We start from the raw sequence: 27,991 nt of genomic DNA, 5'->3' as shown, positions 1-27,991 counted from the left end.
CACCAAGTTGACAAGCAGTATATGATTTATGCTTAAATAGACAAATAATGATCACGAATAGTTGTGACCCTTGGATGTCCACTTGCAAGTCCCAGAGACACTGTACTTTCACAGACAACTGATGATAGAACGGTTGACATTGAGTCCTGCCAACACCTTCTAAAGCAGATCGTGCAGCTGCTCTAGGTGTTGGTCCTGCTATGTTAAACTGTTTCTGCCTGACTTTGAGACATCCTATTGCCACCCATCACTTAAATCAGTGTTTCCCAAAGTGGGCGATAGAAGCTACTGGTTTAATATAGGATACTATGGGTTCGTTTGAGTGGGCGATAAGATAAAAAAATGCTAAAGGGGCGATGGAACAAAAAAAGCTTGAAAAACAGACTTAAATGATGCCAAATATTCATCTTTTAGCATTTTGCTATTCAATTTTTGCTTCGAAAAACAATGCAACGATGTAGCAGAAAACATGTTCAAAGAAAGCCATTTATATAAGGAATTTTTTGCTGCATGAAAGTTTCTGCTTATGTTTGTCTACTATGTATGCAAATATGTTGCTTTTCTTTTTTTTCTACCATCCACCATGTTGAATTTTCTGTTCCTTGCTTAACTTTTGAGCGCAAGCACACGGCTCAATAACAAAAGCATCACCCTCTTGTGCGTATATAAAAATAATTCGTTGAAACAAAGTGCTTGGTTAATTATTGAGAATTCTTTTGGTCACAGCAACAAATGTCATCAGACTCTCATCACAATAAATATAACACTAAAAAAAATATTGACATTAATTTATTATATATATACAAGCAGGGAGATATAATTTTCACAAATATACAAAAAGAATAAACTCAGCTCAGAGGAAAGTGTTTCACTGGATTTGACAAACTCACAAGGGTGACTATATAAGACGGAAACTTTCTTAAACTAGAATTTGGCAATGGGGGGGGGGGGGGGGGAAGGAAGAGAAAATTCAACAGAACACAGTTCAAATAATAGTTTTTTGTCTAAAAAGTTTTCACATACACAGAGATTCATTCTTTTGATGTTTTGCATAATTTTTTTTTCCAACTGTTTTATGTATAGAATATTATTTCTGGGATCTGACCATCTTCTACAGATGTGCCGTTGTTGTTGCCAGCAGCATACGTATACATGAACGTAACTTTGCCTCCACTTGTGCAGTCCATAGTTACTTTCCTCAGGCCTTTTGTGCCGTAATGTGAATCGGGACCCTATAGGACAGAAAAAGATAGTTTTTAAAATTTGACAAAACGTTTCACTGTATCAAAAATATTGAGGTTCAAGTCCTAAATTTTGAAAATGGTCACAATACAATGTAATTATAATAACAATAGAAAGATTGAAATCATAATTCATATATGGTAAAACTTTGCTACAGTTATGTAATATAACAATGGTTTTACATTGATATTTTTTCAAACCTTGTTTGGATTTTCCTCTAATATAGGGTGGACAAAAACTCTTAGACACATTTTAAAAACTTATAAAAGTATCAACCAACTGACATAAAAAGGGGTAGTTCACAATGAAATACTTATCATGATATAGTTTTTCTTTGTGATAAATTGAAAATATTTCCAATTTTCACTCAGATAGTGCTGCATCATGAAAAATGTGACATAAAACACAACACAAACAGTGCATAATTAATGTTATAGAAATACAAGGCCACAACAGGCAAAATGCCCAACGAGGTGGACGAGAAAAAGATGCCCATAAATATGATGTCATATATTTCTAAAATACAGCCAGCAACCCCCAGCAAATAATTGAATTAAAAATTCAATCATAAAAACTGAAGACTAAACATACATTATATATACATACTTCCAGGGGTGGAAAATGAAAATTTGATTTTTGTAGCAGTAAATTATTTTTGCAGCACTTTAAAATTTTGGCAGTAAATAAAATAGTTTCTTTATGGGTGTATACATATATGTGGTAGTGTACACAAGATTAGTGTTATTTCAGCTTAGAAGAAGAGGGTGCCCCCAAGGTACAAAACACAGACTTTCTCAAGAAGAAATAATTATTTTTTTTAATTTTTAAATAAAAAAAATTTTGAGACACTTCTTGATATTTATATTTTTAAATTCTTTACAATATCAACAAATAAGAGGCTAACATATGGTATTTGAGATTTCAAAAATAATTTGAAATTGAGTTTTTTTAGATTTAGCTTCGTAATCACTAATTTAAAATTAAAAAAAAATCACTAAAAAGGCTTGAAACACTCATTAGAAGGGTAATTATTTTTCTTGTTTTTGCCGCTGATGCAAGTCTGAGTATATATATAGTGCTTTTGTTTTCTTTTACCAGAATTTACCCATTTCCTATTTAAAATGATAAGTGTTTCTTTTTGAGTTCGCTCTTGATCATTACCTTGGTTTGATTCAACATACTTTGAGATGACTTCTTTTCCTTAGTCATTCTTAGAATATTTATTTGAAATTCTCAGAAATTTAAAAGTGGTTAAAACTATACAATTAAATTATTTTTAACTTGAACTTTAGTAATTTAATTTAAACTACAGGAATTAAATTATTTTTGATTTCAACTACAAAAATAAAAACACTAGAATAATGATTAAACTATTAGAAAATTAAATAGAATTATTCTATTTTCACATTCAAAAATTCAATTCAGGTACATCTGTTTTCACTCCTTATTTTTAACTGATTTGTGATTGCTTCATGTGTTTTATTTTCCAGCATCTTTAACAGATTTTCAGTCTCTTGTTTTGCTTCAAAGTTTTCTATTATTCATTTTCTAATATTCTTTCTCTTGATATATCATTTCCCTATAAGTTATTTACCAGCATGTTTAGTGTTCAATGGAAAATAGTTTCCATCTGGCATTAATTAAAATTACTTTGTCTAGACCATGATTGTGGTTGGTTTTAAAAGCACCAAAAGATAATTCATGTAAGGGTTGCACTTGTTATGTATTCAAGTGTTGCCATCTATCTTCCAAATCAAATATAACAATGGAAATGAAATTTTTTTCTGCAAATTTCAAACTATGACTGTATTGGATGGAATAATTTGCAGAAACCATTGTAATTTCTGATTCATTTCATCTAGCTGGAACACAACTCAGATAGTATACAATAAATATGGTAAGTTTATGAAGTAAGTGAATATAAAGCCCAGGATAAGAGCTTTAATGACTAAACTGCCTATGCTATCTCTCACCATATTACTAATGGCATATACAAATCTACGAGTTTCCCCCAGATAATTTTACTCATGTGGCTTATATGCCAACAGGCACCAAAATGATGTCTTGCACAGATGAGAAATTTGTCTCAAGCCTTCCCTGTTCCTTCACATGATTGCACAGGGGTTATTATATATTTTTTAATAAGGGAACTCATGAAAAATTGTGGCCCGGGTGTCCATAGAAAATAATGACCTAGGCAAACCACATTCCTACATGTGGAAGCCTCTAGCTGTCAGTATAACTGCTCAATCTCAAAGCGCTGTGGCCTGTGTGGAATGAGAGTTTTAAAAAAAGGGACAGGTCCAGGGCGATTTATTTCATAGGGTTGTTAGGTCATCTCATATTTTATGATACACAATGTTTCTCATAGTATTCAGATTCTTGGAAGGGGTGATCACTGTCCTCTGGAAATGCATCTGTTTTGGAATCGGCTATAAACTGTACATCCCAATACAATTAGTCTTGGTATGCAGAATATGATGACGTGACAAAAATGGTCACTGTAGATGAGGGGAAGCTAGCTTGTCATTATCAGAGTGTCTACCACATACCCAAAGAAAAGTTTTGTGAATTTTTTACTTCTGCTTATCTGTATAAATAAGCTTTGCTGGAATCTTACATCAAATACCTTTCAAACCAAACACGGCCATGGTCTATAGACAAAGTAATTTTAATTAATGCGCAGTTGGAAACCATTTCCCATTGAACACTAAACATGCTGGTGAATGACGTAAAGGGAAATGACATATCAAGAGAAAGAATAGTAGAAAATGAATAACAGAAAACTTTGAAAACCTGTTAAAGATGCTGGAAAATAAAATACATGGAGCAATCAAAAATCAGTTAAAAATAGGGAGTGAAAACAGATGTACTCAGATGGAATTTTTGTGAAAAAAAATCAAAGGAGTCAACTTTGGAAAAAAAAATAGCTGGGCACAGTAATTGAAGGGCTTTTGTTTTTTTGTTGTTCTGTGGATGAGCGGCAATTTGCATAGTCTTACTCCATTTTGTACGTTGTCGGGAGCCTAGGTGCAGAATCCTGAGACGGGCCCCCCCCCCCCAGAAATAAAATTGCAAGGACGACAAATGAGGTCATCGCTTCTATTGTGACGCAACTTCAAAGTTTCCCCAAGGGAAAATTTTGTGTTTGGTGCAAGATGGCACAGAATTGAAGAAGTTCAGTGTTTTTGTAGCAGAATGTAGCAAATAAGGGAGAAATTGTCAAAATTGTAGCAGACATCAGAATTTTTTTTTTGAGAGAGTGAGTAAAGGTTTATTTGTATGAATAAACTACATGCAACAACATAACAAAAACAACACAACACATGAACTACACACAAACTGTATACAAGGGTATGATCTCCCAAGGGACCTATGTCCGTCCAGGGCAGATCCATGAAAATAACACCAAATTGTAGCAGATTTTCTACTCCTGCACTTCCCATGAAAATAATTAAGGTTGTCTTATTCTAAGTATGGATAGCATATCAATTTATCCCAAAATGTTTATTGTATTTCTTTTTAAGCATGTCAATTGTGTTAGCATTTACTACCCCCCCCTCCCCGGGGGGGAGGTAAGCTATTCTATTTATTAACAACCCTATTACAGAAAAATTCCCTACGATACCACAACCTAGAATTGTTACTTGCCAATCGATACTGGTGTCCCCATGTCAAAGCAGTCGATTGACAGTGTATTAATAATTTACGATCCCTCCCAATGAAAATTCTTAACATTTCGATCACATCCCCGTGACAGCTGCATTCTTCCAATGTAACCATATTAAAAAAATGAAACATCTCTCATCATAACTCAAGCCCTGTGTGCCAACAAGGAAGGGCACACATGTAGCTATTCTCTGCACCGTATCTGGTGACTGCTTTTGTTCCTTCAGACACTGTGTGCTTGGCAAGTTCTCCAGGCAGTAACTGCCATACAGCAGTTTGGATTTCTTGATTGGTGATGGTGCTCCTCTAGTAAAAATCCAGTTGTGATGATTCTGCTGCAATTCTTTCAATCATGTCATTTATGAAAGAGTTCATAATTCACATAACCTTGCTAGGTATCCTGATGTCTGGGTGGACCTGCTTCAGAACCTTTTAGATGTAGATTGCGAAGCTCTCCTCCATTTTTTTCTTGTCTCCAGCATGGATGGCTTTTAGGCCTTTCTGGCTTTCTTGTAACAATTTGTATCACATAAAACTACAATTTAAAATTAAAAAACTACAAATTAAAAAACTACAAAAAAAAAATTTCCGAAGAAGGGGGCAATGAAACTATAAGTTTGTGAGAAACTATGCTCCATTAACAGTGGTTCTTAACCTTTGTTCCTTCCTGCACCCTCAGTGCAATCCACCTTACCTTCCGCACCCCCTTGGATAATGCATTTTTTATCTGTTAGAAAATTCAGTTTATTTCTGTAATTAATTACATTACTCATCTATTAATTAATTTCTAAATTCTTTTACTTATTGTTTAAGGCCCATTTCAGCTATTTTTTTAATTAATTCAAAAACGAAACTTAAAAAAAAAGTTACTAAAATCGAAAACTAAATTTTATCATTCCATCGCCCACTTTAGGAAACACTGCTCTACAACAATAGTTTTTGAAGAAAGTCTGAAACTATTAGAAGAATATTTTTCAATATTTAGCTTGAAATCATTCAATTCCCTTTTTTTAACTAGTGGTATCAGTATTTCACACTATCTGTCTGAAATTTTCAATGAAGTTGCAGCTGTTGCTACTTTCTGTGCAGTATAGTCTTATTAATGTATTTTAGTTTCTCCTTTAGGACAGACCTAAACTCCTTTGCATGGTTAACCAGCTCCGAGATATAAAGGACAGAGACTTTTGGGATATTGATGATACACACTTTGGATAGAAAAGTTTGAAGTCTTCTCAAGGAAACAAACCCCTCTTACAATCTAGCAAATGCACAAACAAATATACCACAGAGGCACAACTATTTATTTTCTTATAACTAGGACTTTCGATCTCTGTACTGTTGCTTAGGAAATATCTAAGAGTAGGTTTCACTCCTAAATGGTACTGGGCGGTGGTGGGGCAGGGTTGGCAAACTGAGCCCCCCTACACTTATCATTAGCAAAATAACTTTACCTTTCAAAAGCCTTAGTTACTTTTTTAAATAGAAATTAGTTTTAAAAAAAAATTACACAGTTAAAAATTGTAACCAATTCCCAGCAATAGTTCATCACCATAATCATCAAACATTTTCAATCCACTGCTGGATGAAGGTCTTATCTAAATTTTTTCATTTTACTCAACGGGATAACAAGTAAAATGGAAAATTTAAAGGAGACCTTCATCTAGCAGTGGATTGAAAATGGTTGATGATGAACTAGGATTGAGAATAAATACCAATTTTTAACTGTGTAATCATAATTTCTTAACTGATTAATTTAATTCTAATCAAATATCTTTGAACGCTAACTATTCGCAACAAACTTAGTATTCATAACAATATAATATTAATTGATGCTATAAAAATGCATTTTATTCATTTACTCACCTATTTTCTAGATAAACAAATATAGGAATAGATTAATAAATTCTGGCCACCTGCATGAAGCAATCTGAACATACTTCTCATATTCTGATGATAATTCAAGTATGGCACTGGGTGGTGGTGGGGGTGCTGAATTGGCAAACTGGACCTACCTACAAAAACCCAGCTGGTTTTCGCTAAAATTATTCGGTGGCATACAAAATCCCATTTACATTTATTATTCATAAAACAGATTTACCTTTCTAAAGGCTTAATTGTTTTTTTTAAATAGAAATTAATGTTATATAGCTGAATGTGATTTCTTTGCATGGGAGAATAATAAATTAATATAGTGAAAATCCTAAATGATAGAGCTATTCGCATAATGATCATCAGCATTACTTTGCAGGATAAGCACAGGTTTATTGCCTCAGAAATCAATGTTAAAAGTGCCTATTTCATTGTGGAAATATAGAAATTTGGAGTTTTTAGCCACATCAGTAATTTTAATTGAATTCTTTGTTTTTAAAATTTTGAATTCACTTGAAAGAAGCACAGAAAATTAATTATAAAATTATATGCTGGACCTACGTACGAGCTTGATAACCATGCAATAACGTTGATTTCAACTTTATCTTTCACCAAGTATGAAAATAAAATAAATGTTTTTATTAATTTTCAATATTTAACTATAGATTCATATAGTTTAAGATTTTTAAAAATTCATAACCTGCCCATAGATTACATGGAAGAAATTTTGTATCTTTAATTGAAGCTTTTTTTAACTCAAAAATGGATGGGTAAGGGATAGATATTGATCCTGCCATTGAATTTACCAAAAGTTTTTGCAATAGCCATTGTGAAGAAAAGAAATCTGTTCATTTCCACATCTCATACGTCAGATTCCCCTCAAATTGATAAAATGAGCATCTGAGGAAGTTGCCATGCTTGTTACCTTTGTGCCGGACTGATTTTTTCTGAATGTGAAACGTGCTGTTCACAGTGGAGACAATATATTTTGAGCTTTTCTTTTAAAACTCCTATCAAACTCATTCTGGAACTAAAATCTTCATCAGTTTTTGTTGAATCAAGTTGTATTTCCCCATGCCAAAAAATTAAATGATTGATTCCAGGCAGGACAACCCATGGGGTATAGGCAGAGAAAGGGAGGTGATGATAGCAAAGTTTAAGCTATGGTCACATTTTTCGCAAAATGCGAAAGTAGCAGCCACTTTTGTAAAAATGCGTACAGGAGGTACAAAACGAGTAGACATCAAACCATCAATCATTAGCATTATAGCATTTTGCTAAAGCTTTTCCCCTCATTTTCGATTTTTTGAAAAGGAGTTTTATACCTAACTTAAACCCTGGGTGATAGGTGTGACCCCCCCTTTTAGTGAAAAATTTGCATTATTGGTACGAGCAGGGATGGATATTCCCCGTTCATTAGACCCCCCCCCCCAATGATTCTTCCTTTCCATTCAAGGAGTCTGTACCTGCTTATGCTGTGTGTGGGGGGGGGGGGGAACAATGACCCAGCTTACTAAATTTTTCTTAAAGAGGGAGGATCAAAAATTATTAAAATTCTTCTTACATAATACTTAAATGACCCCAAAGTGATTCGAAACAAAGTTTTAAAAAATATTGTTATAGAGAGATATGTCATTACATATCAAGTGTCACATTGTGGAAACATTTCACTCTATACCATTTTAATCTTCATAGGACAGGCTTTGAATGATATAAAAATAAATTTAATCACTTATAAAACTGTTGGTTACCTTCAGGGTGGCACAAGCTGTATAATTGTTATTTGGAATGACTTCTACAGGTGTTTTGAACATTACACGAAATGTGGAAGCAGAACCATCACAACTGAAACTAGTATCATTCGAACCAAGAAGCTTACCGGTCCCAGTGTGAATTATCTGAATGTAAAAAAGAAACATTGATAAATACATAAAAATTATGTACAATAGTTATATGATTATACACAAGTTCTAACTCGGGAAAAATATATAAATACAAAGCCACAACAAGAAAAACGCCAGAGGTGGCTGTTCTATTAAAGAAAAATTCCCGGCACCACCACAACCTAGAATTGTCCCTTACCAAACGATAATGGCGTCCTTTTTGTCAAAGCAGTTGATTGACAGTGTATTAGTATTGACAGTGTATTATTCATGGTCCATCCTATCGATCCCATTGAAAATTTTGAACACTTCGATCATATTCCCGTGACACCTGTGTTCTTCCAATGCAAACATCTTCAAAAAATTATGTCTCTCTTCATAACTCAAGCCTTGTGTGCCGACAAAGAGACACGCAGCTCTTCTCTGTACCCCTTCAACCAAGTCTATGTCCCTCTGTAGGTATGGTCTCCAAAACTTCACAGCATACTCTAGTCTAGGAGAGATATGTCTAGTCTAGGACGAACCAAGTCTTGGAAAAGCGGAAGAATGACGCTAGTACAACGCGAAGAAACCTTTTTAAGGATGAAAACAAGTATTCTATTCTATTTTTTGACTACCACTGAACAATGTTTAGAAAATCTAAGCCGCTAGTCAATGAGAATTCGCAAATCAGAGACCCTAGTTGCATCTGGGATAGTAATACCATTCAACTTGTAAGAGAAATGTGGGTTGTTCGAACCAAAATGAGAAACCATGAACTTGCTAATGCTAAATGTCACGTTCCATTCATTTGCCCATGCTCTAATCCTGTTTAAGTTGGTATAATTAATATAAGGATTAACTGAATGATACTCTTTCAAGTGGATTTCTAGGACTCACAAAAAGCTATCATCGATCTGGGCTATATAGTAAGGGCCATACATTCCCTTTGAAGTCGCATTTGTTGCTTTGGCTCAGTGGAATGGTCTCAAATTTACTGTGACGTTAATGCTGATACTTTTTAGCACCAGCTGTATTCATCTGGCTTATTTTACATTTTAGTTGCTCATTTCACTGTTTCAGGTCAGTGATTTTGAGGATGCAATCAACGTTTTACAAGGGGCGAATGATGATGACGATGTGCTAGCTGTTAATGAAAGTTTGATACGAATATCAAATTGCTTTGAAGACAATGGAATTGAAAGATTTTGTCAAAAAAACTACAACAGTCACCCATTGTTTGAGCCAGCAATTTGGTCCTGTTATAACTTATAAGCGCACTGTATATGACAAAGCCTGCACAAATAACTATGCAGAAGCAACTCATCGACACTTGCAAGTTGAATTTGGTGCTGATCACCCAACTTTGAGAAAATTCATAGAGAGTTTTTTTTAAATTTTAATAAAGCGTAAATGATCAATCTGGCCGATTGTCCAGTGTCCAAATAACACGAATCCAATTGCCCGCATCCAAACATCCTGCTCCGGAGGATGATAGTGGGTGAGAGAGTGTTGTGCTTTTGTATTTGAGTGATTGTTGGTTGAATTATCTTTTGGTTTTGTTTTCCAAGTTTTATTATAATTTCAATTTTGAACAGCAAATAAGTTTTTTTTTGTAATGTGAATTTTAATTTTTGTTTGAATTCCTTTATCATGACCAAAGTCATAGTTAAAACATTCAAAATTATTTAGCTGGAGAGTTTATTAAGGATATTTTTAAATATGTTTGAATCAGGGCTCCCATTCAAAAAATTAGAAAAAGTAGGAAAATTTGGAATAAAAAGTAGGATGGGGGAGGGTACTCTCCTTCAAAACCATATATATATATATATATATATAATCATAGCATAATAAAAAAAAATAAAATCCCAAACATTTTTTTAATTTAAAAAAAAGTTTTAAATATACAGTAGACCCTCTCAATACCGGACATTCATGGGACCAAAACCTTTGTCCGCTAACGAGGAGTGTCTGCTATTGGGAAGGTATGATATATGTACACACTAGCACCTTGTTTATAGGACTTTCACATTTGTGTTTTGCTTCAGTCGCAATTGGTTCATATAGGTTACTGTGTGTAAAAGTGATGCACAGGTGGTTATTATACACACGCATAATCATCAATCGTCTCGATAAAGAAAGTTTGATTAAATTTCACTACAAAAGTCAGTCTGATTTTTTTAGTGAAAAAAACCCACTACATTTATCACTTTTAAAAGTGATTATTCATAATTCCCAAATAAAGTTGGAAAGTCAGATAAATATAGAAAAAAAATTTATAATCTTTCTTCTCTTTGTTTCAACCAATTATTTTTTCCCCACACATGATACATGCACTGCACATATTTTGCAATAAAGATTAAATTAAAATAAATGTGAACAAGAAACAAACGTTCATAACATTATCAGTCTTATGTTGGCTTTCTTCACACATATCAACACGTGCAAACAAAACCAACATTACCATTCAGAATCAGCATATCCTGGACCATAGCTATGTTCAGTTAATAAAGTAATTAATTGATTTATTATCATATTTAACAATACGAAATTGGGATTATACATAATTGCTGTTGAATATGGAAAATTCTCAACTATGAACAAGAATTCACAAATTGAAGTTTGGAAAAAAAAAAATTAGTTTGCCAGATTTTACTGTTCGCCATTGAGAGTGTCTGCTAACGGGAAAAATGCATTAAAGCCCTATTCCATGGGACCAGGGATTAGAAAAATGTCCATTATAATGGGAGGTGTCCACTAACAAGGAGTGTCCGTAATGGGAGGTTCCACTGTATATATATTTTTTTCATAGAACTATTTCAGTATCCTATAAGATTGACTCAAGCCAAAGCAAAATGGCAGAAATGACTTAGTTCCAAAACAATTTTCTGTAAAAACAGAGATAATATTCTTTTCTGTCCTCCTCATAATATTTATTACATTCTTTTTTTTGGAGTCTTTCACAGTCCAGTCTGTCAACTGTGTTTGACAATACACAGCAAATTACGAAGGCATGTAGGTTTTTAAGAATGACACTCTTTTGAGACCACTTCAAAAAGCAGTGAAAAATGTGAAATTACAAAGTGTGATATAAATAACTCAAGGTGGACCAGATGGTTTTATTGCATTGTCCATCCCTTTTTTAAAAGGATGTTTAAGTTTCAGTGCTCCAATGCCAGTGTAATTGTTTTTGACAAATGAAGTACTTTTATTTCTAGCTCTTTGCTGAGCATTGTAATTATTGTTTATGCTGCTGTATGCCCTAAAAAAACAGAAGACAATTGAATCCTATTGGGTATCATCAGAGTCACAAAACCTAGAATAGGCCTATGTATCCAACTGCTTTGTTACGCAATCTGTTGTTTCACCTATACACAAAATGTGCACCATAATTTTGAATGATGAATGTTAGTTACTGTCCAAGACCATAAAATACAAAAATGATTCATTATTACAACATAAATACAAAATTATTTTTCCATCCAGACAGAAGTTTTTAATGGCTACTTTACTTGGTGAACCCCCAAACTGAGCAAATAAAAAATTAATAAACCAAATGGTCAGTATAACCCCCCCCCCCCAAATAACTTTAAAAATGATACAATTTCTGCTTTGACAGAATCATTAATTGCAATCTACAACATTTGTATAATATATTTGGAAATATATCAATGATTCCCTCTTCAATTAAAATCAATTGCACAAATTTTGTTGATAGGATTTGGTAAAAATGTAGGATAAGTAGGACAAAAACTAGAAAGTAGGATATATGGAAGCCCTTTGAATGCTTAAAAAACTATTAAATTAAATTGTAGTTCACTTTTTCATGTCTCGGGTGTAGTTTCAAAGTTTTTGTTATTTAATCTAATATGTACATGATACAGCTCATGACAATTATTCAATTTTTCCAGTGGAAAAGATATTGTAAAAATATTAAAAGGAGAAGCTTTGCAACAGACATTTTGACATATTAACATACTTGAATATTAACATCATAATCTGAAGGTCCATGAATGGAGCCATATAATCCAAATCCAACCACAAATATTCTTCTATCAACCATAAACCTGCAAGAATAAAATATATAATTCCATTATAGCAAAACTAATTATTTAGTTCCCCCAAAGTTCATTAAAACAATGAAATTGATAACAAGAACTGATGCTTGAGTTATTCATTCTAATATTATGAATGAAAACTTTAGATACAGTCAAATCCTGATTAAAAGATTGCTGGTTTACTGTTTTGACAAAAATTCATTTTTGTCCCCATGTCTATTACACATACCTAAAAATGTGAAATAAAAATAAATGTCAAAGGATACTACAAAGAGCAAACAGTATTAAATTCTGGCAACTTAACATGTATCGCAAAAGCTAGAAAGAAGATACCTTTTACATGCAATTTTAATGGATTTCAGACAGGGTTGGGTTTTTGACATGACAAGTATCAAAAACTGGTTTAAACCGCCAAAAACCTAAATGAATGTCTTTTGATGTTTTGAACACAATAGGTATACAACATGATGAAAAACTTTTTTGCATACCAGAATGTTTTATTTTTAGACATTAATTTATTACAATAATTAAAACAAAATGTTAATTATAATTTGCAATTTTGAATTCTTCAACATAAGAGCCTAGAACATATAAAATATGATTTTATGGTTTATTTATCTAAACTACTCATTACCTGTGTTCAATTTGCTAAGTGGAATAGAGCGGCTTATTCAAAATATGTATGATACGGCATCAGGGTTGGGTTTTTGACCCCAGAAACTAACTCGATATTAAAATTATCAAAATCTTACTGTCAATGATGCCAAATAGTTTTTGTTAACTTGATAGATATGTTAAATAACAGGGGGTCTATTACGCTCATGTCGTTATGCCCGCGTTTCAAACGTGTTTGGGGTTTGCGGTGCATTGTGGGATAGATTTACGTCACTATCGCTAAAGGTTGATTTTTCTCACATCGTTACTAGCGATTTTCGTTATAGTCATCGCTACATGAAACGTTAGCTAATGAGAACCGGAGACCACTCGTTATGTTCGCATTACGGAAATAAACATGGCCGCTCACGTGCACATTTTTCGATGATGAGAGCAACGGAGACAAATTAGTTAGAATTGGAAATTATTCATTCATTATTAATTTCTCAAGTTGTTCATTATAATGAATAATAATTCTTTGAATTACATTACTTAATTTAGTAACATGATTCAGAGACCGCATTATCGTTTAAAACGTTATCTGTACACATACTGATTGGAAAAAATTATTCATAGTGGTAAATCGTTATAAATTATTATACTCGGTACAAAGATAAATCACCCTACAAAACGTTTTTTTTTTTTAAAATCTTGCATGGAAATGCCTTTATTCTAATCTTAAACTCATCTCAACATAAGAATATTATTTAATTGGTAAATCCCTCTATCGCGATGTTTTCAAGACATTTTGAAATTCGCTCAATATTTTGTTTACATCTCGTTCAAACTCGACGTCAATAAATATTTAAACGTCTCCAAATTTTCCCCTTCTTAATTCGTTTAATAACATTGATATTTTGTAATATCAATTAAGTATTGCTACTTTCTGTGCAGTACACAGAAGTGTAATGCAGTAAACACCATTACACACACACACACTATACTCTCTGCACTAAGTACACTATAAAAAAATCAAAGTAAATTTTATTAATCAACAAATAAATTTTTTCTACTCCTTGAGTGCATTTTCAGATCGGAGTATAAAAAAGATGTCAACAACAGTGTAAATTTAGTGGCACTTCATTTTCATGTGTGAAACAAGGAAACCAATTTTCTAATTAATGATGTAAATAAAAGGTTACTTGTTCTTCATTTTGACTTAATATCAAGGTGGTAGATAAATGTGTAAAAAACATGGTAATATATGATGATATTTTTGATAGTTGTTTTGGAAATTCATATTATTGAACTTCAATAGAAAATAATTTTTTAAACGTAATAATTTAGAAAATTTCCCAGCGCCAGTATCATGTGCGTGCATAGCCTACCTTTTTCTCAAATATTTGATGAAAATAAAAAGAATCCGGATGAATTAAAAAAAAATGTAGCTTAGAAAATTAGGGACAATCAACACACACAAACGCACACAAATAAATAAAAATAAAATAATAACGCACGTGTTGCCCTACTCGTTGATAGTGATGATGATTATCAGCAGCGGAGAAAATTATCCGATTGGTCCATCCCTTTCGGAACTAACGCAACTCTCGGACCAGGGAGTTTTTCGTAAAATAGATAACGACATACCGCGGGTTGGTGAGAAAAATCAAGTTTTTGACGATGGTCGCTGAGATTTGCGTTATGAGGCTCGTTGAGAATTTGCGTTAAGGGCGACGTCACTAACGACCTCGTTGTATAAAGACGTGAACGTAATAGACCCCCAGAACACTTACTTTTATTTAGATTAAAGGGTTTTATATTCAGAATGATAATTACTGAGGAAAAATATCTATTTTGATATTTTAAATTTTCTGATCTGCCCAAAATTTTATTCCATATAAAAATTCGCACGCAGCATTTGTTGATGCACTAATTAAACTCATTTATTTTCACCTAAAAATTTCTTAAATCAGGGTGTGTAAATTCACAGAGCTTTAAAGAGTATTTTCAATGAAAGCAGAGCTGACAAGACTTGATACCCAAAGCATTTGTTTTGTACATTTGAATACAGCTTCAATGGAAATGGAACAGCTTCCATGGAAAGCACAAACTGGTTCTTAAGACCGAACAATTAAAATCATTTAATCATCAGTGGTGGGACATAATTTGAGTTAAATTTTACAGAAAGAGAACTATACAAAGACTTGAATTTACAGAAGAGATGAATTCTTATAGGTTCGAGGAATTGTTTATAAAATTGAACTCTCCAATTATTGAACTCTTCCACCCGCCAGTATGTCGGGTGTACCCAAAAATACCTGGAATTAAATTACAGTGGGCGAAGCATCCCTAATATGCAGTTTTCCTACTATGGAAGAGTAAAGCCATGCCTCCAGTGCCAAGCGGTGTTGCTCGGGAAAATTGTGTTTGGCATCTGTGAATTATTTTGTGGAAGCTGTTTAGCCTGTTTCTTACTATTGGTCATGGAAGACTTAAGTGAACAGTGTGTGGTCATGTAAAATTTTGCTTCCTGCTCAGTTAAAAAGCTGTAGACAATGTTATGATGTACATAACATTAGGTACGAGTAGTTTTTCCGTTCCAAAGAAGGTGATATGTGGATTGATGACCAACCCTGCTCTATGCACCTTTCAACTTCCCAAACAGATGAAAATAACGAACAAAATTGTTTTTGACGATTGACAACATGTGACTGAAAAAATCAAGGGGTTGTCTGGAGTGAGATGGACTTCCAACTCAAGCTATACTCAATAGCAAAGATTTGAAGATGAGAAGGGTCAGTGCAAAGTTTGTGCCTCAGCTCCTGACTTAGATCAGAAACAGTCTCATTTAGAAGCATGCCATGTTTTGAAAAGAATTCTCCAAACTGACCCAGATTTCTTATCCAGAACAATTACCGGTGATGAGGCGCAGTGCTATTTATACAATCCCGACATCAAGCAAACCAGTGAAAGACTTCATTATCGTTTCTACCATAAAAACCTCATTAAGTGAAGTGAAACATCAAAACAATGTTCATCTGTTTATTCGATGTGAGAATGGTGGTGCATTAGGAATTCCTTCTTCAAGGCCAGACTGTTAATCAGGCTTTTTACTTATAGGTGTTGAGAAGATTACACAACAGTGTGTGGGAGAAAAGACCAAATTTGTGAGAGACAGGCGATTGGTGTTTTTCCATCACGACAATGCTCTGTCTCAAATAACCCTCACAGTGAGCCAATTTTTAAAAAGAAATGGTACAACACCTGTGCCTCACCTGGCCCACTCACCTGATTTAGTTCTACGTGACTTTTATTTCTCACGGATGAAGAGGGACCCGAAAAAGAAGAATTCTACTAATGTGGATGAGGTGATAAAAATAATGGAGACACTTTTTAGTATCACAACAGATGAATTTAAAAATTGTTTCAAACAATGTTTGTTTGATGATTGTCCTTTCTAATGTAGAGTACTTTGAATGGAAAGAATTTTTGTACAAAATTGAATAAAAAAATTTCAAGAAAAAAATCCAGCTCAATTATGCCCTCCTATATGTACCAAGCATTACCTCACAGAATAAAAGTAAACTGAAAAATACAAATTCCTAATTCATTTCAACACACTAAGTGTGCTGTCTTTAGAGGATCAATATAACCACTATCCGTGCTGACCGGGGACCCCACTTGAGTCGGATAGCTTTAGGTTGCTCAGCGGCAGAAAACTTCTTTTCAAGTCAAACATCATAGTCAGAATGAAGCTCTGTGCCTTGCAAAATGGAGCCATTTCATTTGTCTATTTGAATTTTCTTACAATTCCTGCTCATAATGAACCTAAACCATGACACTGCGATCGGTGGTGTTAATTTACTATCTATTATTCACTGATGTATTTTTGAAGGCACGAATATGCCTTTGTAGAACTCTAAACTGATTAAGAAAGGATGCCAACAGCATAAATTTGATAGCACTAGATGATAATGTTGCCTCTTGATATAACGATAATCCCTCTACAATAACATATTTTTTTCTTAGTCCGTAGAATATTGTATCAAGGTTTCACTGTATATTCGTGCCATCAAAAATATACATTAACTATAATAAATTAACACCACTGATCGCAGCACCTTGGCTTAGCCACTGTGGTGGTCACGTGGTCATAGTGATGGACTCGCGTAGCGAAGTCTCAGGTTCGAACCCCACCATCACCACAGCAGTGGTCGGCTAAAGTTGGTTTTCTGTGGTTCCTAACTTTGAGACGTGAATGTGAGCTGATCTCCCCTTTAAAAATCTCGCCACAGACCTACAAACAGTACAAATGTAATTCAATCATTACACTTCACTCACTTCTGAAATATAGATGGCAGCACTGCAAAATCAAACACAACACTAGATACGCTCTCAGACTGTTAGGTGCACACACACTTGCATTTCTAGCACAACTCACTGGGTAGTAAATTTCCCATAGATGGCATTAGACCTGAGTTGTGCTCGGTTTGAAAGAAAGAAAACACCTTGGCTTAAATTCATTATTAGTGGGTATTATAAGGAAAGTTGAATAGACCAACCAAATAGCTCCATTTCACAAGCAGCCAATCAGAACGTTACATTAGACTTACACACAGATGCTCAGATTCATTCTGACCATAACATTTTACTTGAACAGACATCTTTTTGCTGAGCTAAAGGAGTTACGATTTGGTGTCCAACTTGAGTGGTCCCAATTCAGCATTGGTTATATTATATTTATCCTCTGAAGACTGCACCTATAGTGTGTCGAAATGCATTACAAGTATTTATTTCAGTGTATTTGCTTTTTTTTTTTGTTTCGTGATTTATATCAATCAAAAGGATTATTTACTCTTCTACAAGCATTACCTGATTCTATCGCTTGTTCCACTGTAACCCCAACGACTTTCCGATTGCTGGAAGCGGCACACAGTCTGTTCTTTGCCAGTGATGCAACATCTCGGAATATCTGGAAAGCTGACAGACGGTTTAGGGTTGACAGTAAAGTATAGAAATAAAGAAACAACTTCTCTATCAGTCAATATGTTTGCTTGTGCTGGCCCGACTGCAAACTCCTCTACGGTCATCAGGGGGAACCTGATCAGATGTAATGCTCTACCCAAAATGTTACGCTGATTTTCGGGTGTTACCGGGAGATTCTGGCGGACGCTCTCTTGTTCAGCCCACCTAAATGAATGCCATACAGAGTTATTTTCGAAAGAAAAAACCAAGCAAAAAATGTCAAATTGTTCTATTTCTAAAAGAAATATGAAATTTTTAGCTCATTCCGATAATTAAACGAGAAATGCATTAAGAGAGAAAATACAGGAGATGGGAAATCTATATTTTACCTCAATACTGCGTTGAACAGTTTAGCCTCACGTATTCGCAATGTGTCCCGCTCAAGAACTGCACATAGCGTGTCATGATCTATATCAGTGAAGCCTTCAGCTGCCAATGCCTCGGAGGTGTATTTATCAATAGTCTCTAAACACAATGCTGCCAGCTGAGGTTCGTCAAACAGACGAGCTTGGGTAAGTAACATAAATGCATTATCACTGCTCAGATTTGCTTTCAAAAAATCGACACAGGCTTTCTCCAAAGATGGCACAGCATATTTCTTTGCGGTATATAAAGTCATCATCACAGTCTCAGGCCCGATTTGTACCTCATCAGAATACAAAAACCTCAGTAGTGCCAGAAATGCTGCTGGTTCAACATCGGGAAGCTCTATTTCATCTGCCGTGGTTGCCATTGCACCATTGAACATTGCATCGAATACGGCACTCCCAACAGACAGAATGAACTTGTGTGCAGGAATTCTTTGTTGCTGCATGCCCTTTCCAACAACGAAGTGAACATCGCTCAAGATCTCTTTGTTAAAAATGAAAGCAAGGCGGTCTTTGACAGTGGGGCGCGACGCTTGCCAATTGAACATGATCTGTCCCGCATAATTTACAGCATTACTGCCAGCGGCACTGGCTGCAGCTGCACTGAGAGCGGCGTCCTCAATCACTCTTCGATTCACAGTGTTCTCCCGATCTCTGTGGTTTCCCGGTACGTTAACAGGTGTTTCCGAGACATCCAAAGAAGAAGCAGAATGGACACTGTTACTAGGAACAATTTTTGCCATCTTCTAAGGCAGGCAGATTTATGCAAACTGCATTAACATAAACGAAGTACACAGTGACTGCTAATTCAATCTGTAAATGAAAAAAAAATTAAAGCAATGCAAAAATCAAAAACTTGTACAGTAAAAATAAACACAGTGATGCACAAAGGCTCAATGATATACAGCAGCGGTGCTCTGAGGAGCCCTTGGGCTCTGTGTACACTCAAGGATAATAAAATAAATCAATAAATTTGATAAAGAAACAAAAAAAGATGCCTAAAGGGTACCACCATATAAATAATATAATAAAAAAAAGGGCTAATCGAGTTAAACAGGGCTCCGCCATATAAATTATACACTGAAAAGGGCTCTGCGAGTCAGAGAAGGTTGAGAATCGCTGATATACAGATATACAGAATTCAATTCATCACCTATTGTACTTGTTGGATTTAAAGATGTAATTTTAACGAAGAAATCAAACTTAATCCAGAGGTTATAACTGAGCTTGATAAATCAAAATAAATCTTTAGACAGCTGCCAAATCTCTTAGGAGACGAAAGAATGATCTCAATCTCAAGAAAAAAGGTCCTAAATAATGCTTTTTGACTTTTATGGGACTTTATATACTTTTCCTAAGTTAGAAAACACATTGCCATGAAATTTTGTATCATTCATAGACTCCAATTTAGTAATCACATAAGAAAATTTTAGGCACCAATACAGATTTTATAGTCGCGTCGCCATGGCACCTTGGATCTGTCAAGGTGCCATGTCGACAGGTCTTTGTCACTATTTTGCTCACTAACTGACCCAGTCCTTTGCTCTCTAGGTCACTCATTTCATCTATCACCAACCTGGTTCTTTGCGCTATATGTCATTCTTTTAATCATTTACCAACCTGATCCCTTGCTCTTAAGGTATCTCACTGACTTCGTCCTTAGCTAATCTGGCTAGGGACTTTGTTGCAGGATGGGGCGGGGGGGGGGGGGAAGCCATGGGTTTTGGGGTTAGTATATACACAACTCGAGGGAGGCATAGCTATCCTGTGTATTTTCTAGTCCTACCTTCGGCAGTTTGTCAGCTTTGAGGCGGGAAAATGAGAACTGTTCTTACATTAGAATATGTCGCCCAACAGAGAACAGGCAGACCTACAACATGAAAACAAAACATGGAAATTCAAGAATTTCCACCATCTTTACTTCAGAAAATGGAAGATAGATGGCAGCACAAACATGAAACGCGCAACTTGACATAAATACATTAAGGCCACACGTACAAGCAGAACAAATTTTGGCATGTGCCAATTTGTTAGAAATTCCACAGAGGAATGTGTACAAGGTGTATGTACGGTAAAGAAACAGTAGTAGCTACTACTACGATAGGAGCAATGGTTTTTGAAGTAATTGTGAGCTGAATTGCTCATACTTGATTCAGAAACATATTTGAATAAACAGTTTATGCACTTCAAAGTTTATGAACTACCTTCATATTGCAAAGAATTAATATTAAAAATTTCTACACACTGCCACGTAATTGACTGGAAAGAAAATTCCCGACAAACAATTATTCGACAAAGTGACATAATGAGTAAGTGGATGAACAGATGAGTGCACCAGTCAGCGAGTGATTGATCAAGTGAGTGAGCTAATGAGTGAGTGGAGTGAACAGATGAGCAAGCAGGTGAGAAAATGAGAGAGTGTAGATTAGCAGATGAGTGAGTCACTAGTATTCACTCACTTAGTAATTCACCCACTCACTAGCCACAAAAGCAGAATATACTGGAAACTGTGACATACATCGCAGAACAATCAGTGATACGATTCAGAACAATGTTGTTCAGAATCATAAGGGAAAGTGTCGAAAATACTATTATGAAAATTTTTAACACACAGCATTTCCAGTCAACAGAGGGTTTGTAGCTTATTCACTCACCTCACTTGCTCAATCACTCAGTAACTCACTGGTAACAAATTGTGTTGGGGGGTGGGGGATTTTCCCCAGAGTATTTTTCCATCAGTAAACTTTCCATAAATCCAATTTATTAAATCCTTTTTTTTTCCATTACACAAGCACAAAAAATACTTTTTTTCCCTCGAAAGACAAATAAATCCTGTATGCACCAACGTTGAAAAAATAATTAAACAATTTTCAAAATAATACTAAAACAGTTCCAATATTGAAAACATCCCTGGAATTTCCGTCTATAAAAACAAATGATGCAACATATGGTTTGACAAGTTTTTTTTTTTTTGCTTTTTCACTCCTCCACCTCCAATACATATTATAACTCAAATTGTTTATTCCTGGACATAATAAAATTTTTACAATGTTGTTTTATTATAAGAATTGTATAATTATGAGCTGTAAAAAATTTTCTTGGAAATAACATAAATGAAAGGCATAGGCTTGACATACCACAGTTGAGAGTGTAATATATAATGTCATTCAGTGACAATGGACATTCTCGCCTCATTAAACTATAAATAATACAATTATAATCATTCCACTTGTTAATAATTTTTATAATTGCACAGATCCCGGAAAAAAAAAACCCCTCCCAATATTCACCACCAATGGCAAAAAGATCACTGGCCGTCCTCCATAGATTTCAAGCTCAAGGTTACTGCCGATTAGGGATTTGACATTTTAATAAGCTCTTTCCTCCCTACATTTAATTTGACAATTTTTTTTTTCTGACATCGAAACTAACAATAAATAGTTAATTTATTATATGAAGAAATAATTTATGTATAATTTTTCTCGAATATTTCCATTTTTGTTTCCTTTAAACTAATTAAGAGAGCTAATTAGTAGGTTAAAACTTTCAATTTCTGTAAATGAAGTTAAACAGAAAAAAACTATCTCTTTGGATGTTGTTGAGCGGGACTTCTTCCCGCCAAATTTACCTTTTGTTCCTGCTGTTGTGTTTAAAGTGCTCCCGATTAAAGTGCTCTTTTGATTAAAGTGCTCTTTTTTAGATATATTGCGTATTGAAACCATCTACTAAATTTTGAATCCATATTTACCCAACTATGGAGGTAAAATTAATCCTTTTTTTTTAAATCATTAATTCTTAATTGCTTTTCAGTGAGAGAAAATAAAATAAATATTAATTTTCTTTTTGATAACATGCTTCATAGTTATTTACATTGAGTAGGGGCTACTTCGTGACAATAATAGTCAAAGGTACTGTAACCTGGGAGGCTGTGGGCTACCCTCTTGTCAAAGGGAGGGGCGTCAAATCCAAGTTGGAAGGGCGAAAAAAAACGTCCGGGCGCCAAAAATAGGTCTCGCATTGATAGTTTTTTTTCTCCTTGTCTCATTGGAGGGCGGCTCTCCCCCCGAATCTTCTATAAAGAACTGACCCACAGGCGGAGATTGACTTGGAAGTCTGGGGGGGGGGGCAATGATGATGATGTCAGTTCATCTATAGATATATACATTAGATCAGTCGACTCCACGTTTGACTCTGGGGGACACAGACACACTCCCCCGTATCTCCGCCCATGAACTGACATTTTTATTTTCTCTCTATGGGTTTTTTCTTGTTTTAATAAAAGTGTAATAATGTGGAAACGAAAATTTACTCTGTCTGCCGTTGCCACTGTCCATTTTGGCACCTTTCTCCCCCATACTTTTGAATGAAAAAACAGAACTCCTGAATGAAGAAAACATTGTGGGGGGGGGGGCTGAAAATTGCCCCACGTATACGAGACAAGCCCTTATGCAGGAAGGGGAGTGATGCAATTCATTATTTATTGGGGGGCTTAGTGCATTATTAAATTGGGAACAACTTTGGTATAGGGGGAATTTTTTTCTAAGCGTGTCCGTCAGACGCTATGGCACCAAAAAAAAAAAAAAATCGTGCCCATAGAAAACATAGCAATAAGCATAGTATAATAATAACCAAATATAATAATCATCAAAACAACGTAAGGTATCCAGGCTCTTTTAAATAAACAACATCCCTTCCTGTTGTATAAATAAATATTCACCATAGGAAAAAATTAAAAACATGGTCTATGTCTTAAATAATAAACTGATCAGGGTATAAATAAAACCTGGACTTTGTTTTAAATAAAAAACAGTTCGGGGTATGCAAAAAAGTAAGAAATATCAAAGGTACAACCTGATAGATTAATATTCAACAATCGGAAAAGTATAGTATAACGGCATGCTCGAAAGTGAAAGAACAAAATGCGTAGATTTGAGATTTTAAAAGGTGCGCTGTGGTAACAATGGAGAAAACACTGCTCATCTAGTGCTACCTGGATAAGAACTATCTAGAACAATGACAATCCAGAGCGTGCAATTGTGTTGGCGCTAGTGACTTATCGGAAAGAAATTGCCGAATTGGCATGGAACAAAGTGTTAAAGCATGACGAAAGAAGTTTCCAAGAGTGAAACAGAGTCATGCTTTTTGATAGTAGTCTTGCCAAACAAAATAAAGCCAACACCTTCGAAAAATAGATTGTACTAAAGCTATTAAAACAAAAAAGAAAGATAAAAAAATTAAACAAACATAAAAACAAAACATTCTTACACTAAATAAAGGGATCAAGATTAAAAGAGTATTATCCTACACCAGATACTGGATCGAGATTTAAATTGAAGCAGCATATCATAAAATGAACAATGGGTTATCAATTATAGATTTTAATCATGATTTTTGGGAGTAAAAATTAGGACTGTAAATAATAAAAATAATGAATAAAAAAATGAAACTGAGTAAAAGAAATAAGCAACTCAATAAAAAACAAAAATTTTATTTAAAAAAATAGAAATATGAAATGTACAACCTGGAAGAAAATGAGATATTCTGACTAGAAAAACTAAACGAGGAACACTTAAGGGAAAACTATATATGGTACAATGAGATGAACAAAGAAAAAAAATTCAAATGCTATGCTTTACAACACGAGAGCTTAACAGCTATTTCACCTTCAGATGATCAACAGTAAAATAAGAAATGGCAACTTAAAAGCCAAGGGTAGAAAATTGTTGGCCAGGAAGAAAAGTGCACACAAGCTAGGAAGTATTAAGAGATGGTATTTTTTTGGCACAAAATATACTGAGAAATTGAATTTTCTGGATGTTATGCCGAAAGTAATATTTGGAAAGAAAAGCCATTTATCTCCGGGAATCAAACCTGGGTCCTCCACATGCTGGGCAAGTGCGCTAACCAATACACGGAAGGAATACTTATAAGGAATTGAAAAGTGTGTGTCTGGTGTATTGGTTGGTGCACTTGCCTGGTATGCAGGGGGGACCCAGGTTCGATTCCCAGAGGAGACAAATCGCTTTTCCTTCCAAATATTAGTTTCGGCATAACATCCAGAAAATTCAATTTCTCAGGCTAGAAAATAAATTGCCAAAAAAAATTTGCCAAAGAGAAAAATTATACTTATTAAAAAATTATGAAACTATAACTGTTCCATAAATTTATTATGAAATATTTCCAAAGCAGACCTCTAGGCCACACACCTTAAGTTATGAATGACTTAGGAGTATGTAAAGGAAAATAATATTTTGCCTGATATAATCACAAAAAAGAAACAACGAAAAAGGCAAATACACAGAAAAGTATGAAATTCCTGATGTGTTTCGTAAACTAAGGGTGCTGCCTTCAGAGGATAAAATATAGGGATTACAGAATCAATCCCTTGCTATTCATGAATGTACAACACAGTGTACTTCCTCCCACTCCTGCAAATGCACAAAAATCCTATATTCACAGGATAACTGACAACTTTTGAGTCCTCAATGTAATCTTCAAGTTGGCACTTCTGTGAATAATCCAACTGATGAGTAAAAATTATGCTCAGAAAATGCTAAAACTTACAAGCATTTTTTTTCAATTTACAAACTTGAAATACTTGTTTGACACATGAAACTTTGAACAACATATGGTCAGTTTGTGGGATTAATTTACGATTATATCTCTCACAAGTTAGCCTACTAGACATTTTCAAAATTGAATGTAAATATTTTCTATGGGCTTAGGTCAATATTGCACTATAAAATTTTTACAAAAATTCTTTTCTGAAACTTGGCAAATGCTACGAGTGAGCTTATCTCTTAAATATAACCCATGAGCTTATTGGGTGCATTTTTCAAGTTATATAAAAGAGATTTTTATAAAACTTTTATAGTGTAATACCTGTTTTAGTCAAATATTGTGACCTAAAGTGAATGATATATGCAATCATCCCTCTTTTATGGACAAATAATAGTTTCCCTGTGTATAATAAAAGTATGCTTTTCAAACCCCTGATTAATGGTCACCTCTATTTTTCTACTCATGAATTTTTTTTCCCACCAGTGTCCGCAAAAGAGAGGTTTTACTAGATCGTACATACCATGATTCATTGCAATGCACTGGTGAAGTGCATTGCAATAAATCATGGTATGTACGATCTAGTAGTAATAGTAGCCATCCCATGGTCTGAGAGTAGGACAAATTAGTTTTGAATACTGTGATGAATGTGGTTTTATGGTGAGTAATTATTAAACCCATTGCATTAGTACCTTGATTCTTGATCAATTTATATTAAAAGCGAGAAATATTTGATGGAAATAGCCAGACTTGCAAGCAAATGTATATTTGATTTAAAAGCATGAAATGCCTTTATTTTATGTAGCAAAACTTAACCATGTTAAATGAGTCAAAACAATTTGCAAATTTGATTATCTTTTTTTCTTTTTTCAAGAGTGATCCGATTCTTCCTGAATCAGATAGTAATACCAATAATGAACCTGGATCCCAGCGTTCTGTTGCTCCATCGAGTCCAGTTCATGATCTGCCACCATTCGAAGATGAATCTGAATTGCTTGGTGGAGCGGGTGATGAGCCTATGGAGGCTGAGGAAGAAGATGGCGAAGAACTATTTGGAGATAATATGGAAGCGTAAGTTTACATGATGACTGTTTTTATTGTGTAGCATAACCAGGAAGTTGTGGATAATTCTACTATACTTATTAATTATCTTTCTTTTTTCTCTTGTGTACACTTTTATGTTACACATATTTGTCTTGCACGCTAATTGCAGTCAGTTTGGGGGGATCTGGCCCTTGAAGTAGACATTTCTTGTGGTTATGTCTGGCACACCCGAGGATTCGGTCCTCTCAACATTATTATTTTTAATTTATATGAAGTATCTACCTAATTCTATGAGTTGCCATGTCAGACTCTTTCCATATGATTACATCATTTACCAAACAGCATATACTGAATTCAACCAAGAATCTCTTCAACATAACCTCAACATTATATCTGAATAGTGTTCATTCTGGCAATTGCCCTCGAACTCTTCAAAAACAGTTTTTGCCGCTTCCCCCCTTAATTCTATTACTTTATCAACAATTCTATAATCACAGAGGTTTTCCATTACAAATACCTGGGCTTAATAAGTTGTGTTAACCTCCATGTCGATTACGTCTTTCAGAAATGCCTCTATGATTTTTTTTTCTAATGCAGAAACCAAAAACTCCACCCATCATCATCTCTGACATTTCTGCTTTCAAACCTATATCTTACCAGTATGTTCATATGCCTGTGAAATCTGGGTGTCCCATACCCTCTCCAATATAGACTAGTTAGAAATGCCTGCTTCATTTTAAACTGCTGATCTTCCTCCACCTCCATTATTGAACTGAAGTGCCAATTCAATATCCAACTGCTTTCCACTTGTAGACATATCTGTCGATCAGGACCGTCATTTCAACTTTTTCGGGGGAGGGGGGGGCAAAGAACATGTACTCAATGTATTTATAATTATACAGTCGAGAGAGAGAGAATATATATATATCCCATTATATAACAAACTCCAAAAGACCGGAGAAATCACTTCGTTATAACGAAATTTTGTTATAAAGGAATTCATGGTTTTTTGCATTGTTCCTATGTAAGCTTATCTGGGGGAACTGTAAAAGTGTTTGTTAAAACAAGATTTTCACTATATCTGTATTCGTTAAAACGGGATTTGACTGTATGCATATACCATTTATAGTGTATAATGACGGGCCTGTCCTCGATTATTATTTTTTTTTTTGTCGAAATCTTCCATGGTCTTTATTGACACTTTCCATGTTTTAATCCAACCTTCAGAATTTTCCAATAGACTTAACGATTCCCAAAAATTAAAACCCATCTTTTCATCCACAGACTCTATTTCAAATTTTCTTTCTTTCCTCAAACGATTGGAACAACCTCCCATCAAACATTATTGATTGTATATAAGATTCTGATTTTATTTGTAACATACACCGTCACCTCTATCAAATTTCATCACCACATTCTTGTATAGGTCTCGGCCAAACAATATTGAATGAATAAATAATAAAAATTATATGAAGGGAATGCTCATGAATGTCTAATTGACTTTTTTATAGGGATTACCGTCCAATTCCAGCACTGGATGTATATGATGCAAATATCTTGGATGAATCAGAGTACAGTCTCATGTCTGAATCTGAAAGACAGGCCGCTGAAGAAGAATTAAGGCAAAGAGAGAAAGATGAAGGTCGAGGAGTTGGGCGGTTACGTAGAGGATTCCTGTTTGGTGTGTACTTATTTTTTGGAA

At 34.5% G+C, this 27,991-nt stretch overlaps 2 protein-coding genes across 2 annotated transcripts in view; one reads left to right on the top strand and one right to left on the bottom strand.

The window, feature by feature from the left end:
- Window positions 1-771: 771 nt before the first annotated feature.
- On the bottom strand, window positions 772-22,034 carry LOC149063641 (BTB/POZ domain-containing protein 2-like). Its single transcript, XM_089255833.1, has 6 exons — window positions 21,825-22,034; window positions 18,649-19,500; window positions 18,167-18,484; window positions 12,622-12,709; window positions 8,532-8,678; window positions 772-1,232 (listed from the first exon to the last, which is right to left on the bottom strand). Exons 2-6 carry the CDS (start codon window positions 19,428-19,430, stop codon window positions 1,074-1,076), a joined length of 1,494 nt encoding a protein of 497 aa, XP_089111959.1. The 5' UTR covers window positions 19,431-19,500; window positions 21,825-22,034; the 3' UTR covers window positions 772-1,073.
- A 250-nt stretch (window positions 22,035-22,284) lies between these two features.
- Mcm2 (DNA replication licensing factor Mcm2) overlaps window positions 22,285-27,991 on the top strand; it is a 28,189-nt gene continuing 22,482 nt past the window's right edge. Inside the window, exons 1-3 of the mRNA XM_089255678.1 lie at window positions 22,285-22,447; window positions 26,120-26,316; window positions 27,801-27,970. Coding sequence (XP_089111804.1) covers window positions 22,442-22,447; window positions 26,120-26,316; window positions 27,801-27,970 — 373 coding nt within the window. The 5' untranslated portion in view covers window positions 22,285-22,441. The remainder of the gene's footprint in view (window positions 22,448-26,119; window positions 26,317-27,800; window positions 27,971-27,991) is intronic.

The sequence above is a fragment of the Pholcus phalangioides genome, unplaced genomic scaffold (genome assembly GCF_987345545.1).
Source record: "Pholcus phalangioides strain wild (caught in Gottingen) unplaced genomic scaffold, Ppha-v1.0 ptg000172l_1, whole genome shotgun sequence".
In the NCBI taxonomy this organism is placed as follows: Eukaryota; Metazoa; Arthropoda; class Arachnida; order Araneae; family Pholcidae; genus Pholcus; species Pholcus phalangioides.
The sequence above is the reverse complement of the archived record's forward strand: the minus strand, read 5'-3'. Positions and strand labels throughout refer to the sequence as shown.

What these genes read in the sequence shown, in the direction of transcription:
- LOC149063641 (XM_089255833.1), bottom strand. Translation starts at nt 19,430, where the DNA reads ATGGCAAAAATTGTTCCTAGTAACAGTGTCCATTCTGCTTCTTCTTTG. An exon ending in CTGTTCAACGCAGTATTGAG is followed by an intron (nt 18,485 to 18,648) that starts GTAAAATATAGA and finishes GCATTCATTTAG; the next exon opens with GTGGGCTGAACAAGAGAGCG. An exon ending in ATTATGATGTTAATATTCAA is followed by an intron (nt 8,679 to 12,621) that starts GTATGTTAATAT and finishes TTTTACATTCAG; the next exon opens with ATAATTCACACTGGGACCGG.